Source organism: Pagrus pagrus, assembly GCF_965226575.1.
Source record: "Pagrus pagrus genome assembly, chromosome: 12".
In the NCBI taxonomy this organism is placed as follows: Eukaryota; Metazoa; Chordata; class Actinopteri; order Spariformes; family Sparidae; genus Pagrus; species Pagrus pagrus.
In genome coordinates, this window is record NC_140196.1 from 7,077,779 (window position 1) to 7,095,595 (window position 17,817).

Here is a 17,817-nt window from a genome sequence, read left to right on the forward strand (position 1 = left end):
TCTGATTGGTCAACGCAGGCTTGACTGGGGTCGGCGCTGTCGCTTGATTGGCTGTGTGTCCCGGCGGGGGGCGTGTCCTGTACTTTGCCGTGACGGGGTGCTGTACGCTCGGTGGAGTAGAGCTGCGACTGTCACGGTGGAAAAGAGGAACCAGCGCAGCCTGCTGAGAGTCACCCCAACTCCTCAGTGTTTAAAGAGGCTTCAACACTGTTCACCGAGGAATGAGGAGCGAGAGTAACAAGTTCAATTCAACCTGACGACCACAATCTGATTTTTTTTTCTTTTAGTCGGACATTTCACAGTAAGTCAGCTGAATGGAGCAGCAGCAGCAGCAGCAGCAGCAGCGGCAGCAGCAACGGGGCCTCTGTAGCTTCACCCCGGGCAGGTCTGCATGCTGCGGGGAGGGAGTCTCCACCAGTCAGCCCACTATGCGTTTGTCCATCATCTCGACCACTGGCAGCCCGGTGGAGCTCACTGTCCCCCGGGGGGAGACTGTGGAGGGCCTGAGGACACATGTCTCCCAGAAACTCAGACTGCAAACTGACAGGATCGTCCTCCTGTACAGAGACAGGTGAGTTTTATTAGACATATGTGTTCATTGTTTCAAACACATTACCAAGCAGCCTATTAGGTAGTCAGTGTATTCTGACTGTACAATGGATGTGTGGCAGGCAGCTGACTGCAGGGAGACTGCTGGACCTGGGTGTAGCAGATGGCAGCAAACTGACCCTGGTCCCTGTCATTGAAGCTGGTTTAGTTGTAAGTCAACTAATGCAGATCTTACAGTGTTTACATTTAATCACTCTGACTTAATGTTAACAACTGTTTTGTTGTGTGTTTCCTGTCACAGTGCTCTTCTGTCAGAGCTGAGAGAACGATGATGGACGTCTTGGAAAGTTTAACAGAAGTGCAGGTAAGAGTTTAATGTCTGATTCTGACTACATGCAAATACACACATCAGTTGGCTGCGTTAATGAGATGAGGGAAACATCCTGACGTGTTTAAACTATGCGCTGGTGTTTGTTTTCCACATATTTCCTGACGTAGGCTGACCCATGTCCTGTGGGATTTTTATTGTTTGATTTGCTCAAGAAGTATAAAAATCCTCGGAACCCTTAAAGAAAAGCGTCGCCCCCTTTTTCTGATGAACAAAGTAGAAGAAATAAGGATTTCACTGGAAAGTGACCTACGTGTGATTCAGCTGTTATGGGGAAAACACATTCCCACATGCTCTTGTTTTGATGCTTGAAGTAAGACATGCAGGCACATGCAACAACACTGCGTCACGTCCTTGACAACGGAAATACAAGCCATATCTGACTGCTGTGCTGTGACCCAAAGTTCATTTAAAGTTATAATCCTCAGGGTTTTCAGAACCAGACTGGATTGGCCGAGTGTGCGTACACATACAAGGAATTTAACTCATCAGTGTGCTTCACAGAAATAGACATACAGCCAGGAATAACAATAAGAACTGAGGAGATAAGTTAAATGGGAATTATGTAAGACTTTTTATTGAAAATGTTCCCTAACCCTAAATTATAAATAGAATGTGAATAAATGGCAGCTTTGACATGATGTCCATGTATCTACTGAAGTTAGCGTGCTAACCAGCTAGCTTATCCCAGGACAAAACTCCTGTGAAAGTGATGTAAACACTACAACCTCCTGCCCCCAAGCGCTCAGTCTGGACCGCCAGCTGCACAGCTAACTAAGCTAACTGGCTAATGGCAGTTACAGTTAGCAGCAGTTAGCGGTTACTCTGGTAAAATGCTGTTTCCTATTGGTTTGGAGTAAGAATTTGGGCTATACAGTAGCATGTGCAAAGGAAATAGGTGTATATACAGTATGTTAAAAACACCAGTGGCCCGTACCATGAAAACTACATGGTTTTGGAAACAAAGAGTCCAAATTGACTGAAGTTGTGTAAAAGGCAATGAAGTTAGTGCAAAGAAGAAATAATGAATATCAGATAAATATGCAAAAATAGGGTCGATGGAGTATTTCCATTTTAAACTTACATGTATATATATACACAAAGTACAGAGTGCAGGGTTTATACTGATAGTTATGTACAGCTAGCAGGATATATGTTGTCAGTGACGTGTTATGTTGTGTTAAAAACTGCAATAGACGTTAGTGAATGTCATATCAGTGGATTTCATATCAAACCTCATGTGCGGCACTTGTCTCTGTAGTAGCCATCAATTCACCAAATGTACTTTCTTTAATTACTTTATCCGTCTATATAGTAGTTTTAATAATTTCTGGCGGGGTACGCCATCCCAGTCATACAATTTGCCTACGGAGGAGTAGTTCATAGGACACGATGCACACATGTGATCCAGTTCATCCATGATGAATTTGATCTGCGTTAAAATAACGACAGTTACAGATGCACCAGTTGCTCCAAACTGAGCTCACTGTTACCATGGTAACCACAGGTGTCGCCATATTAACCAGGAATTACATCTTCAGTATTGTAAATGTATTTATTTTTGTTCCTGACAGATCAGTGACTTCCTGTCCGGACGCTCACCTCTGACCATTAACCTTGGAGTCGGCGCCCATGTGATGTATGTTCAGCTCCAACTGTCTGCACAGAACGTGGCGGAGCTGCAGCAGCACCAGGACTTCAGAGCTGGGAGCAGAACGTGCCTGCCCACTGCAGACAGGATGAGCCACCCTGACTCTGTTTCCCAAACCTCCACTACGGCCCCGGACTCTTCTGACTCTACATCCTCAATCCAGTTGAGCGCTCAAACACCCAGGACTTCCTCTCACTCAACAGCTCCCACCTCTGCTCCTGCTGTGAGCTGCCATCCCCACTCACCTCCACATCAGTCCAGTCCTCCCCACTCCACACACACATCTTCTCACAGGATTTCAGCCCCAACTTTGCCTACCGGTTGTCCACATCCCAGCTCTCCGCTACAAGCAGCCACACCGGTCTGTTCAGCTGCTCCCACGGGCTCCATTCCTGGACCCCGGAGCCCAGTGCCGGCCTCAACCTTCAGAGAGGTTAGCCTTACATATTCTACTCTAAAGGTCAATCCAATTAACGATGTTTTCTTTCTGTATTGAATTTCACTGATTGATCACCACCACGTATTGGCATGCATTATTAAAATCACTTGCATAACAAGCCATTTTAGAGTTCAAAATCACAGGTTTTAACCGTTCCACTCGTGTTTATTCCACATAATTGATTGAGAAAGCAGGGCAACATCTTTCTCCTTTTGTTTTACAGAGTGACGTTCGGGCCTCATCCACTGCAGAACCTTGCAAGCAGCCAGGAGCAGTCATAGAAAGTTTTGTGAACCACTCTCCGGGCGTCTTCTCTGGGACTTTTTCTGGTAAGTGTGTGAACAGCAGAGGCCTGAAGATAACACACACAAACAGTTTAGGATTCTTAGTTAAGAAAATGTCCCCATTGTCCAAAGAGGTGTAACAATCATCCACTGTTCTCTCATTTTCCGCTGCTCTCTTCCTTCTCTTCCCATCAGGCACTCTGGCCCCTTGCAGTCAGACCGGCATCAGCCATCCTCGGAGCGGCATCACCATCATTCTCCAGATCCTCAACGACCTCCTCAGAGCTGCCTGCCACCACCAGGGGGCTCCACGCACCCTCTCTCAGCTCCACTGTCCTGCTTCAAACCCTGCAGTCAGCCAGCTGCTCACAGCAGAGGAGCAGAACAAAGCAAACAGCCAAACGCCGGTGACCCAGAGGACGGAGCACCTCGCTAAAACTCCAGGTGAGCTTCATCACTTTGACTTCTTGATTACTTTCTCTTTTGATTTATTCTTAGTTTTTCTGGGGTTCCTTGTGTAGTTAGACCTTTTGAATTGCCATTTTCATTGTTTTGCCTAGAAACTCAGTGAACAGAGCCGTCCTCTCTCCTTATTTTACTCTCAACAAAAAAACTGAATTATTCACGACAGGACACACCAAACAATCCATTTATTTCCATGTAGCAGGTCTAACATGTTCTCTCTCCCCTCTCCTGTAGGTAAGGAGAGCCGACCCCCCCACTCATCCACACAGGAGAATCAAGCATTGCACAGTAAGCTGGAGCGCCTGCAGTTTTTGATGCACCAGAGGCGTCTTCGCAGGCGGACTCGCAAGAACTGGCACCTCTCGCAAACGTCTCACCCGTACCAGCATCGTCACCATCGTCCCTAGTCTCCTGGACGGGAAAAGATCCACCCACTGTGATAGAAGTGGTAGCCCTTTACTGAGCGAGGCCTGGGACTATGTATACTGGAGGCCAGAGCTGACCTCTGGCCTGGAGGAATAGGTGGAGCAAAGAGAAGAGTCAGATTTCTGCGGCCGTCACTGTATTCAACATGTTATGTCATGCAACACAATGACTCTCATTGTTATGTAGCCCGTCACAAAAGGTTTCGATGTACATTTTCATGTTCTACATCTTGGTGTTCTGTACAAAGACTGTCTGTGTGTATTTCAATGCCTTAACTGTACATGTCTTGAATGTAAAGTGTATGTTTGTATGTATGTATGTTCTGTGCAGGGGATGCTCCTCTAACATGTTTTACTTATGCAATATTAAGATTGTAAACAGAAAGAAGGAAAAAAAAATATGCAAAGAATAAAAACCTACGACAAATGTGCCTCCTGTCAGAGTGATGTCTTTCTGTCATTCCTGATTATTCCTCATTCAGGGTCGGGCATGACATTGACAGAAAGAGCTGCAATGCTCCTGTGATAACCGGCACACCTGGCAGCTGAAAAGCAGTGATTTGAAGGAGGAAGGTGCTCTCACAGCCTCTATTGCTCAGTCTGGAAAAAGAGAGCTGAAATAAAAGTTTCAAATCACCAACTCAACTCTTCATAATGTGCTGAATGATTCATGAGGTTTGATTTTGTCTCGGGTAGAAAATACTTGGTTCAGGGTCTCTGCAGCAGCATTAGATGGTTTGATCATTCTAAGGTAAAGTTAAAGGTGATTTGAATTTTAAGTCTGTGCTGCTCTTACTACAAGACATTTTTTTTGTCTGTGACTGCTGTCAAATTGATTTTGGAGAAATCCAAGATTGAAGCAAAAGATAAGTTACAAAATCTGCCTACCAACACCTCTAAAGTTCACAACTGAACATTTATATCACAAACTTCTGCTTACAAAAAAGCAAAATAAACACCCTTTAATGTTTATATTGATCAATCAACTTGATGGACTGACACATGAAACTGCAGGCTGTTAAAGATGTTTACTCCTTCCCAAGATTAATTTCAGTTTTGGAAAGGGTTTGTTATTCCTATGGCTGCACTGAAAACAACTTTTAGGCTATCTGTTGTTTAAAGTACAGCCGAGAAGCAAAAGACTGTTGCTGAGTGTTGCTCTCTCTCTACTGGACGTCTTATCAAAGTCTAAAGTCTAAATCATGTTCAATTAAAATAATTATTACATTGAAGTGTGATATCTTGAGTTGAAATTGAGACAAGTTGTGGGTGTACAGTTGAGTAACTCATGATGTTTCAACTATTTATTGATGGATTCATATTTATTTCCCATTAAAATATCAAATAATGGCTTTCTTTGTCATTTAGTCTATTTATTTATCGATTTATAAATACATTTGTGAGTTGTGAGCCTATATTTATTGTACGATTAGTTAAATGTTTTACTATTATTTGTTTTATTGGAGTGCCATGGCCGTGAAGTCACAGGCGCACATTTAGGGTACTAAAACACCCACGCAGGGATTCAAAGGCCCACGGTGCAGTACCGACCGGTGCGGCAGGTGGCGGTGTGTCCCACAGTGAACCTGCAATACACCACAGAAGAAGAGGTCGCCGCTCGCAGCATTGAAAGGAGGAGCGCGTCTTCGTTCCTTCTCATTCGCTCTGCAGCTCCGCTCCTCATCTGGTCGATACCTCCCGGAGGAAAAGGTAATTTTCTACTTTGCAGTTTTTTTTTTTGTAAATGCTTTGACTTTGCTTAAGACTTCTTCAGTTGCATCTGTATTTGTATGTCCTTGCTTAAAATGGCTGATATTCCCTCTTTTAAAAAAAAGAAATAGATATCCAACGTTAGGTTTTTCAAAGATGTTTTCTAGCATAACGTTTTTAATTTGATAGCGGGTGTAACGCTAAACCAACTGAAAATGCTCTGCATCTGCATAGTTTCGCCGGTAAGCGAAACATCGTGTAAAACTCCTCAAAGTTTGTAGTGTTCTGATTTTTCTTTTTTTACTCGGTCAATTATGTAATCCAGAAAAATAAGACATCTAGAGGCACATGAAGCTAACCGCTAAGTCGGTCGGCGAAACAAAAGTGCGGACCTGAAGCTCGGTGCTACAAAATGGCGCTGGGAGGAAAAAATGATGGCTAACGCTAGCTAATCCGCTATTCAAACCACGTTTATAGGCCTCGGGCCTAAAACGGCGCTCGGCTAACAAAGGCCGTTATGTTCGTGGAAAGTATTTATTTTTACGGTTTTCCAGCACGAGGAAGAATTAGGTCGATTCATTATTAACAGTTAAACTAGAAAAATACTTTTTGACGAATTGCGCAGATAATCGCAGCCTCCTCACATAACGGGACTGGTGACCTACTTTTCGCTCAGCGTGCACCCACGATGTTCACCACGCGAGGAGTCGCCTTTTTTTTTATTAAATGATTTCCGCACGCGTTTTCTGCATGTTTATATTGAACACGGCTGTGGTTTGTGTTTTCTAGCTACACTAAAGATGTCGGACGAGGGTAAACTGTTTATCGGAGGACTGAGCTTCGAGACCAACGAGGAGTCTCTGGCTGCGGCCTTCGGCAAATACGGAACCATCGAAAAAGGTTTGGTCCCCCGCATCTTTTCACCTTTTATTTTTCTTGTTTTTAAATCCTCGCCGAGATGCACGACGCCGATTTGTGAAAGTCGCCGTTTGATCGCGTGTTTTCCTAAAATGACCTTTCTTTCCCTCCATTAGTGGATGTGATCAGAGACAAAGAGACGGGGAGATCTCGCGGGTTCGGCTTCGTGAAATACGACAATGCAGATGACGCTAAAGATGCCATGAACGCAATGAACGGCAAGGTAAGTGAACAATGCATCAACGGCTTTTTATTCATTTTGAGCTTTTTGTGCTTTTATAGTCGCATAAATATTTTAACATGAAACCACGTGTCTGAGCTTACGTGCCTGTGTATTGTGGGGGGTTGTGTTAGGTAGAGATGAGTGCATTTACAGCCATTTTAAATGTAAACTACTCAACATTAGGGATGTTTGGATATAAATGCACATATGCAATTAAAGTCAAATTATTTTTGTAGACTTAAATATTTATATAATTAAATATTCCAATATTTAATTACAAGTAGTGCATTTGTTTTTTGTTTTTTCCCCCTCCACAAATTCTAACAATCACTTTTGTGTTGCAGTCTCTAGATGGTCGGGCTATTCGCGTGGATGAGGCAGGAAAGGGTGGACGCTCCAGAGGAGGTTTCCAGTCAGGTGGACGTGGCGGCGGTGGAAGATTCAGTGGATCAAGGGGGCGAGGTGGGCGTGGTTATTCCAGAGGTGAAAACCAATTGTCTGGACTGAGAATTAGTTGGTTCTATGTATTCTTAATTCTTTCATTTCTTTCACTTGTGATGTCTCTACTATACTGCTATTCAAGGTGGTTACAACGGTGACAGGAGCTACAATGACAGGAGTTACGGCGATAGGGGCTTCGGAGGTGAGGGCAGGAGCTTTGGTGGCGGCGGCGGATACAGGAGTGGAGGATATACCTCAGGAGGTGGTGGTGGCGGCGGTGGATACAGAGACAACAGGTAAGAAGTGTAATTAAGCCACAACTGAGACTTCTGACTGTATATTCAAAGATGTAATTTATTAATACTAAATCTTACCTTTTTCAGGGGTCAGGGTGGATACAGTGAGCGCTCTGGATCCTACCGCGACGGATATGACGGCTATGGTAAGCATGAATGATTGCACTTGTATTGTGTATGTAGACCTATGTTGGGGCTGTTAGTTTCAAATTTTAAACAGCCATCAAATTAACTTGCATCTAAGACACCAACACTAAAATTAGTTTAATGTTATACATTGCACACTATTTAAAAAATAATAATAAATAGATGCTGAAGAACTCGTTTTGTTGGCAATGGTAGAATTATAGGCACCTAATCCCACCAGGCGTCAACACATTGAAATTAATTAAGACCATTTCACAGCCCCAACATATGAGAACTTGAATCATGTATGCCCCTCAGTTTTGTACCTGAGCCCTAGTTGATGCCTCTCTGTACACGGTTGCCAAATTTTGCTAGCCCCGCTGCCCCACTCTGATAAAGAGGCTGGCAAACACTGAAATGCTGACTGTTATTCTGATAATATCTAAGCTGATGGAGCCCCTTATGCCAAAACTGAGGGAGGGTTTTTGGACTGTCTGGTGGGTTGAGGGGATGTTGTGAAACTCCAGTGTTGGAACTTTCAGTGTCTTTACCTGTGTGCCCACTTCTTATCCTCAGCTGCACACGAGTAAACATCTCCCTGATTCAAGATCATCACTTGGCTGGCTGTATTTCAAAGATGCGCTCCTCAAGAAAAATGTCCACGTGTTATTGCTGACCTTAGTTTTGTAGTTCTGTTGTAGTAGCTCAAGCATCTTAAAAAAAAAATGTAGCCATGAGTTTTGGTCATTCCTTAACAAACCATGTTACAAATTACAGTTCAAGACTCTTGCCTTGCTCAATTGGGCATCTTGATTCCTCAAAGATCGTTTGTTAACTAAAGGCATCTGTATAATCTGATTATTACTTAAGTCCCAATCTGGGGATCAAACAACGGCTCTCCACATGGCTTTTCGTTGAACGGCCACTACCATCGCTGTAGACTTTTTGTCCAGCACGTTAAAGTGTTTCCTGATTTTTGATTCCTTTTTTTTTGTTTTAGTTTTTGTTTATTTTTATACTGATATCCGATGGGGCTTGTTTTTTGTTTTTTCCTTATTTCCCCTTCAGTCTTCGACTGACCTACCTCTTGCCAGGTTTTAAACTGAGTGAGGAAAGGGAGCTTATTAATAGGCTTTTGGGGATTTGTGCTAAATTCCTTTTTACTATTAAAAACTTAGTTTAGCTGAGGCTCCTGTGTGTTCAATTTCCCAAAAGAGTGAATTCCTTTCAGACTGGTGAACTACACCTCCGAAGTGGCCGGCTGTTCATGAAGTCTGTCCAAGGTATCTGCTGTGCTCTGCTCAACATCTGCATTTTAAATGTGCTGTAAAATGGACTAATCTTGTTTAAGTGATCGAAAAAATGTAACTTCGTTTCCCCAAAGTAAAATCTCAACCGGGAACAGTTTTGTACTTTATGTTCTTTGTATGATCAACATTTTTTTTTCTTTGTCAGTTTGGCTTCATGGAGCCTATTAAACAGACTGTGGAAAATAATCTTGATTCTTTTGCCTTTCAAAACTAACGCATGGGGAAGTTTAATGCTGCGTGTGAACCAAGTCACTTGCTCGAAGCACTGAAATTACACATGGATTTCTTAGGAGGACAATTATAAATTGGCGGTTTAGTTGGTTCACTAGATAGATGATAGTGGGGATAAGCAGTAATTGGGTTTTAAAAGTCCACTTGATTTGACAAGCTGCCTGTCTGGTTTCTTAAAGAATTCAAAACTAAAGATGGTTTTTGGCCCAGTGACTCCTGTTCAGGTCTCAAAACCATCGCTTGTCCAAATGTGTTAACAGTCAAGTTTTTATAGTGAATTGAGATCAAACCTAGTGAGGTCTGAACAATAAGCCCCTAAAAGTGGCGCATGGAAATGCTGGGAAAACATCAGCTGGTGTCTGGTCATGTTAATGCTTCATTACGTTCAAGAGGTCAGCTACTTCAAAAACCTACAAGTCCTTGGAGAGTGAAGTGTTGCGCCTACCAACAAGTGCTCATCAGAGATGAAAGCTGCTCTCTTGCCTAGGTCATATGTGGAGAAAGTAGGCCAATGCACGTGAGGTAAAAATCTCCTTTTGCTTTGCTCACATCCTTCAAACTCAGTTCTCATTGTTTCCATGAATACCTTCAAGTTAGCCGTGTTTAGTCCTCTGCTTCAGATGTCGCCTACAACATGCCATGGCCCCTTCCCCGATTCTGATTCATAGAGAAGTCCATTGAGAAATTGTTTCTATGAAGCTCCTCTGGATTGTAGTGTTCCACCTGAGTCCACCAAAAACAGAAGCGTTGGCCTCTAAGTCGTGGGTAGTATTGTGTCCACTTCTGTTCACTGCACTAGTCCTAAAATTTGCTCCCATAATATCCCACAGCAGTCCTAATTGATGTTCAAGGTGTTTAGACTGTACTCAGTTTGTCTTTGTATCCTTAAATATGAATAAGCGGTGAGTTTCAGACTCATGAATAGGGTTGCATGCATTTGTATTGTGATTTATGTCAAATATTAGTTGCCAGGCTTAATCCATCTCTTAATCCTTCTCTTTAGATTGAACTGTCAGAGGCCTGACTGGATCTCCTCATGGCTAAAGTTTGTGGCGTCATATGGCAGTGATTGATGCAGATGCATAATCAGGTAAGATTTAGTTTTCACTTCTATAATGCAGTCTTACCTTTTTGTATTGTTAGTTAAAATTTGCCTTGCTGACTCTCGTCTTTGTGCTCCATTTCAGGTCCAAGTGCTGTAGCAGTGGTGAGGCTGTAAGCGGTGGCTACACTAGAAGTTGAAGGCCTTTCTGAGTGTCAAACGTTGGCTTGTCTGAGAGGGAGGGCTGCTTTTCAAAGTCCTTGATATCCAGACCTGTGTCCCATAGTGACTGAACATATTTTTTTAAAAAGTCACTATCATGTGTGAAAGCATTATTCTGCTGTTTGACCTTTTTGTGAATCACAATTTCAAAAATAAAATTGTGGGTAAGTGACAACTACAAAATGTTCAGTTTTCTTTTTTTAATAGATGCCTTAGTATCATTAAGCTCATGCATATATTATTAATACTGGCTTTTTCCCAGACTTAGGGGTGTAGATGTTGACAAGCCTTCACTGGATTTGGTAGACGATGGTTCTGAACATGCAAGAACTCTTAAGGATACCTTGCAACATTTATTTTAATAGTTGTCGCAGAATGTTTACCGTAAGGTAATTTGTAACAAATCGACAAAATCCATACAAAGAACCACAAATTAATTAGCTCTGAGGGATAAATATGAAAAATTCACGACTTAAAGTTTTGAGTACAGCTAAAAGTTATGAATTCTGGATGAGTTTGCAGGGAATGACCCACTTCCATTGAATAGAGTTAGTCTCAGCACACCAACAGAAATCATGCTGTGTAAAACGGTCTGTGCTGCCTTGGCTGAAACAAATATTCGTTTGTTCAATCTGGTCTACCAAAAAGAAAAGCTTCAATTTTAAAATGTAAGTTATGGTTGAAAGTGATGTCTACATTATGTACCTCTGGGTTGTATGAATAATTCAATTACAAGAGGAGCTGCATTTCTGCCCACTGCAGTGGAAATCATGCATCAGTGGTTTTAAAAAGCGATTCGGGAATAATGGTCAAATCCTTTCAATTCTATGTGCTTTTTACCCTGCACTTAGCCCTCAGGCTAACACAGCTTTCACACTTGCACAATCATGGCTGTTTCAAAGTGGGCTAACACTGACTTATGGCCAGGGCTTGCTGCCTGCTCCAGAGCAGGTTTATCCACTGAAAAATCTAATTAGGGGCTTAAGTAAACAGACTAGTTATGTGTATCCTTGAACATTTTACCTGGGGCTGATGAAAGTGTAAATTGTATAGCCCTAAGCTGAGTTTACCTTTGGTGGACAAGTGTTGGGTGTGACAAGTGGCTAAGTGTGGCCCTGGGCTAAGAATATGTAGTGTGAAAAGCCCTTTAGGAAACCAGACGGGCAAAAACCTTTTTTTTTCTCCAAATAAAACGATGTCAGAAAAATTTGAATCCAGATTATTCGTCTTTGTCGACCTTTTTATGACCAAAAATACATCTGTCCTCTCGAGTGAACATTATATGCTGAAGGTTATATTCTGCTCATTGGGCAGAATGAACCGTATTTTTCTTTTTAGAGATATAAAGATACCACCTCTCAGTGGACACCGTGCATTAAAGGGTTAATAACAATGCACCGCCCTTCACTAGATGCCAATGTGTACCAAAAAAAGAAGTCAAGAACATAACTCAATGAAGTGAAGTCAGAAGTACAATATTTCCCTCTTAAATTAAGTGGAGTAGAAGGATAATATAAAATGTAGGACAACTAAATTAAAACTTTATTAACCAAGTAAATTTCTGTCAATCCACATTGAAACGATGACACCAGATAATCCAGAATGAGGTACAGGCAAAAAAAACTTTAATATTGAACATTTACAAGCTGAGTTGAGCGAGGGCTCAGGTCCACGTGGTTCTGGCTGTGGAGGGTGGTCCGTTGGTGTTTACACGTACCACAAGAAGCCGAAACGCTTCTGTAAAAGCTCCTTGCGGGGCCGGAGGTTGAGCAGCTCCTCTGACATGGGGGAGACCCAGCGGTCTGTGTGGAACATGCTCTCACCGACCTGCACAAGTGTTGAAGAAACAGTTTATTTAACACAGACACACTGATAAAAGTTATTGACTGACTATTACTCTTTTTGCCCTCTCAAAAATTTTTATAAAAATATAAACTAATTTAAAGTGTGGCAGCTAGAATCATGTATTGTTTCAATTTAAACAAAATAGTATCTTTACTAGTGGTCCTCTCAAATATATTACTTTTAGAACAAATAATTACTCAATTACAATTTAATTAGCACTTTTACTGTACAAATGGGCTAAAATCAGAGCAGGTACATGATGTTACAGTCTTTTCTTTACCTTCCAGCCAGGAACGTCCTTCATGATAATCGCCTCCTCCTCTAGATTTTCCCTCAGCATTCGTAAGATCCTGAGGGGAAATTCATCTTACACATTAAGAGCTAGCCGGACAGAGTAACAGTCAGATTTTTAAAAAAAAATCACACGTGTTCGTCTGTTTGGTTTTTGTTTCTTTTTTCATACCTTCTGTCTTGCTCCGCCTGCAGCAGAGGCATCAGGGCTATCCGGGCCTCCATGTCCTCAATCAGCAGGCGCCTGCAACGTACAAACACACATTATCACCAGCTCCAGCCTGACTGTAAAATATTAATTCAGACTTGAACTGTCATTAACATTTAAACTCAAAGCAATGGAAGATCCAGCCTACCTTCTCTCTCTGTTCCACTTGAAAAGCCTCCAGTAGCCAAACATCATGATGCCGATGCCAATACCGAACATGCTATATCCTGTTGATTAGAGAATTGATTGGTGAGAGTTTATATGAGTTATTTAGTTACAACCCGACCACAGTCAGCTCAGTTTTAATTTGAACCTATACACCTTACCCTCATTTTTTATATAACCAGTGTGCATTTGTTGAAGTAAGCAACAAAGGTAATGAAAGGAAAAAAGAATAAGTTCTTACTAAGTTACTGATCTTAACAAAATAGAATAAATGAATACATAGTTATCTGTCTATAAGATAATAAATGGCTGCACAGCTGTGTCTTTATGAGCTGTGGCCCACATACTGAGGCACCAAGATACTGGAAACTGTTCAAACTGGTTTGACATGAATATGGATGTGTGTTACAATGCCAGCGAATGGAATCTGTACATCTGAGCGACACACCCTTCGCAAAAATTACCACTGCCAGTAAGAACCCGTTGGATCAGGGTGCCAAGTTTTATTAAACTATACTAGTAATGCACAGCAACAGCTATGGTTACGGGGTTTTATAGATGAGGATTTGCCGCTTGTTTTTTTTGTTGCCTCATGCAACAGACTCGTCACCCAACACACACAGGAATGCGCCTCGTTCATTATGAGAAACCCACACCGAATGTTATTTTAGCCATGTTGACATAATCAGATTTTTTAAATAACACACACACCAGTTCTGGTCTTTGGGTCCACCTGGTGGTTAAAAGACAACACTGTCCCCAGACCTTCACTTTGCTCTACTTGATTTTTCACTCAGAGGTATGGAAGCATATTGATGACAAAACTCCAAACCAATCTGAACGCTAATCAAACAAGTCGACTTTTTGAGAACAGGCGTGCATGACTTCATAAGAGCAGAATTAGATTTTTGTGTGAGCAAGGACAAAGTGAGCATAACAGATTGATTCAGCCAGCAGAAGGGATTCTCATGCTTGTTATGATCAAAGTCCTGCCCGCAAACTCAAGCTGTTCAGTACGACACAGAGGAGCTTGAGAAGACATGACCTTGATGTCGGGACATGGATTTGACCTCGTGCAGCTTCGTAGTCATAAATGCCTCTTGCAATCTCAAGTCAGCTCAGAAACTGTAAAAACAGACCGAGAAAATTGGAAAACTACCTCAGAAAAGAGGGATTTTACACTTAGATCGGATTCAACTCTTAAAAATCCATGAAATAATAACTTGCTGACTGAGTAGCGTTCAGAATTTGTTTGAGCTCTCTCAAATCTACGGGTAGGACAAAATAGCGATACAGCAAAATTATGGTATTGCTTACTTTTGCGATATGACTGTTGATGCACTGGCACCAAATATCGATATTTTTATCAAAACAAGGCGCTCTACACAGATTCACCAAACAATTTAACTCACCAGCCAGTACTTTATTACTCCTTAACCATTCTTTCTTGTAGTTTAGCCTTTTGTCAGTTTATGGCTATTTCACATGATGAATGATGGAAGACGAGTTGCAGTCATGTGATAAAGAGGCACCAAGCTTTTAAACATAGTTTCATCTCAGTTCATGTCACTTTTTGTGAAACTGACACCTAAATGCAGTGAATAAATACATAATTCCTAAACTTTTGCCTTTTGAGTTGAGTATTTTGTATTTGTTAGACAGATATTATGTCTAATCAGATGACTGTCTTGTAATGTATCAATTATTTGCTCTATCATAATACTCCCAAAAGTGAACGTCAGCAGACTCAACAATTACAAGCGTGAGAATCACCATTACTGTCTCTCGTGTAGTTACACATTTGCTTTGCATGCTAGAATAATCTGTTACACCGTTACTCCCTCCCTTGTGGACAAATCCAATCCTGCTCTGTCAAATCAGTTTCAGTGCACTTTTAAATGTTGACTTGCAGACTGAGGAGCACTCAACTGTGTTGTGTGGCAGGCAATGCACATAATCTGATTGATATAAAACAATCAGGCAAATTCAAGCATTTACTTTAAGTATTTTCAAGTAGCATTTGAAGGCTTTGTAGCACCCTGCAGCTGTAGTAAATTACATATTTAGACGCAGTGCTTGTTTTCATTTAAATCAGATGTGTTTGGGCTATAAACAACCAAAGTGATGTGTCGTGATATCCTCCTACAGCAGGATGACATGTACATACCTGTCGCTAAGTGGACCTTGCATACTACAAGATGACCCAATGTGAAGCTATTTACCTTGAAAGTAATGAAGTTCTCATTTCAAGCAGTTTCAACCACTTCACCCAAAACCCAATCCTTGAAGACACCACACCAAAAATGTGAGGATTTTTCAAGGATTTTCAGAATCAACACTGTATATTTGACTGAATGCGGTGAACTGCCAGTGTTAGCACGTTAGCTATCGGCACTGTCAACAAGAACTTGCACACAAATGTTTGGACAGTTGACACTTAAACGTTTTCTCGTGTGACTCTATTGAACACATAGTTATTGTTCCTCTATACGACAAAGGCACACGTTAACGTGCCACCGAAAACTCCCAACGTTTTCATTTCAGCCCATTAGCTTCTGTGTCTGTCCCACTGACGGTCACCCGTTAGCATTAGCTAGCCGCTGGTTAGTGAGTGGCGACTGTCACGTTAGCTACGCGTGTTTATTAACTTGTGCGCGGATTTCGGTAGCTGAGTATGTGATGTAAGTACCAGAGAGTCCTCGTTTCGGTAGATTTCTCTTATAGTCAAACGAAGCATAGCCTCCCGGAGGAGGCATGTCCTGCTTCACCTTGGACCCCGCCATCTTCCTCCAGCCTTCTCCCACAGTACGCCGTGACGTCACTGCAGTCACGCTTCCTCTGTGGTGCGGAAAGAAGCTTCCGGGTTGATCTACCGCCCCCAAGTGTCCGGATGAGAGCGTAGACTTTTTAGGTTTTAAAAAAAAATGTTAAAGGAGTGTTGTGTAGTTTTTGATTTTAATATTTACGATATTAATGAGTTAATAATAAAAACTCAGGAATATTTATATTTTCCATAACCGAATAAACAAGCTGATCTCAGAGGAAAATAGGAAAAGAGGAAAATAAGGTTATTAATAAACAAAGTAAAACAGTATGAAATTGGGTTGTTCTTTAAGGTCAGTTTGTTTATTCAGCTTGTTCAGTCATGTAAACGAAGAGAGTTTGTTTATTTAGTTTGTTTGGTCTCTTCTGATTCCAATTTCCTCCCCAAAACTACATAGTGCACCTTTAAGATCTGTATTAATGAGCAGAAAAGTAGTAGTAGTAGAAGTATGTGTTCACACCAAAATTAAAATTCAGTCATTATCTACTCAACCTCAGGCTGATGTGGTCAAGTGAAGTTGTATTAGTCCACAAAACATTTCTCCAACTTCACAGCAAAACAGAGTTGCAGCATTTTTCCTAACAACTGAAGATGGAGACTTGTTTTTAAATGAGAAAAAAACAACAGAAAACTAAACATAAAATCTTGCACAGCTCGTCCAGCGTGTCCCATGTCTCCTGAAGCCCCAACATTCAAAATGGATTTGAAAAGACGTTATTTACACCCTTTTCAAAGTGGAAATCTTGACTTTAGCTGCCAAAGTAAAAGCATTAGCGCACCTCGTCTGAAGTAGGTACAAGAGCTCGACTGTCAAGGGTTTAAATAATGTATTTTCAAATCCATTTGGGGTCTTGGGGCCTCCAGAGACTTGGGTTAAGATTATGAAGACATTTGATATTTTTTCAGTTACATTTTAGGAGAAGTCCCCATCTATTTCAGTCTTTAAGGATAATGCTGCAACACTGTTATGCTGTGAAGCTCCAGAAATGTTTTGTGAACTACGAAACTGCACCTGACGAGAAGATAATGACAAAGACAAAGTGTACATCAGCACTCATTAAGCAGGAAAATGCCAAAATCAGTTATATAACTGTATTTGTGCTACATGATTATTATTGCTGATGCATTTGATATTTTTTCAGTTACATTTTAGGAGAAGTCCCCATCTATTTCAGTCTTAAAGGAGAATGCTGCAACACTGTTATGTTGTGAAGCTCCAGAAATGTTTTGTGAACTACGAAACTGCACCTGACGAGAATATAATGACAAAGACAAAGTGTACATCAGCACTCATTAAGCAGGAAAATGCCAAAATCAGTTATATAACTGTATTTGTGCTACATGATTATTATTGCTGATGCATAAATGTAGTAAGCCAAGTCCATTTTTTGTACAGTCCAAACTCACAGATCACAACACCTTAGAGGACTTTACAATCTGTAGTATACAACACCCTCTGTCTGATTATAAAGAAGTACAGTTTTCAAGTACAAGTACCTTGAAAATGTACTTAAGTAAATGTACCAGCACTGCAAACTTCTATACTTGAACATTGAGGGCACAGCTCCCTGTGAGATTATCAGATGGCAGTTTGCCTTCTGGCATTTTTGTTGTCCTATATGTTAATCTTCAGCATTCTTCTTAATCTTACCCACCCGTCTGTCCTGTTTCCATCTCTCTTGGCAACTGCTACTGTATCAAGATCAGGCGTTATGTAACTTTTTTTGCTCACTTAGACTTTGGACCTACACAGGAGTGTTGAAA

The 17,817-nt window shown here is 41.4% G+C and overlaps 3 protein-coding genes across 4 annotated transcripts; 2 read left to right on the forward strand and 1 right to left on the reverse strand.

Annotated features, from left to right (window-relative positions):
* Positions 1–131: 131 nt before the first annotated feature.
* On the forward strand, positions 132–4,632 carry LOC311266153 (midnolin-A). Its single transcript, XM_084368354.1, has 7 exons — positions 132–571; positions 672–759; positions 851–913; positions 2,512–3,021; positions 3,251–3,356; positions 3,507–3,755; positions 4,011–4,632. Exons 1-7 carry the CDS (start codon positions 315–317, stop codon positions 4,181–4,183), a joined length of 1,446 nt encoding a protein of 481 aa, XP_084224480.1. The 5' UTR covers positions 132–314; the 3' UTR covers positions 4,184–4,632.
* A 1,151-nt stretch (positions 4,633–5,783) lies between these two features.
* Positions 5,784–10,852, forward strand: cirbpa (cold inducible RNA binding protein a). 2 transcript variants are annotated; one of them, XR_014623773.1, is made up of 8 exons: positions 5,784–5,911; positions 6,701–6,811; positions 6,946–7,052; positions 7,397–7,514; positions 7,636–7,789; positions 7,877–7,935; positions 10,460–10,546; positions 10,644–10,852. XR_014623773.1 is itself a non-coding variant. In XM_084369409.1 (7 exons), the coding sequence occupies exons 2-7, from the start codon at positions 6,712–6,714 to the stop codon at positions 8,503–8,505; spliced, it is 552 nt and encodes a 183-aa protein (XP_084225535.1). In that variant the 5' UTR covers positions 5,784–5,911; positions 6,701–6,711; the 3' UTR covers positions 8,506–9,411. The 2 variants fall into 2 exon arrangements, 1 of the variants encoding a protein (XP_084225535.1); XM_084369409.1 differs by lacking the exons at positions 10,460–10,546; positions 10,644–10,852 and adding an exon at positions 8,492–9,411.
* Positions 10,853–12,323: 1,471 nt separating this feature from the next.
* On the reverse strand, positions 12,324–16,068 carry ndufa13 (NADH:ubiquinone oxidoreductase subunit A13). The gene is made up of 5 exons (XM_084369410.1): positions 15,919–16,068; positions 13,213–13,291; positions 13,029–13,100; positions 12,846–12,915; positions 12,324–12,547 (listed from the first exon to the last, which is right to left on the reverse strand). Exons 1-5 carry the CDS (start codon positions 16,010–16,012, stop codon positions 12,428–12,430), a joined length of 435 nt encoding a protein of 144 aa, XP_084225536.1. The 5' UTR covers positions 16,013–16,068; the 3' UTR covers positions 12,324–12,427.
* Positions 16,069–17,817: the final 1,749 nt, after the last annotated feature.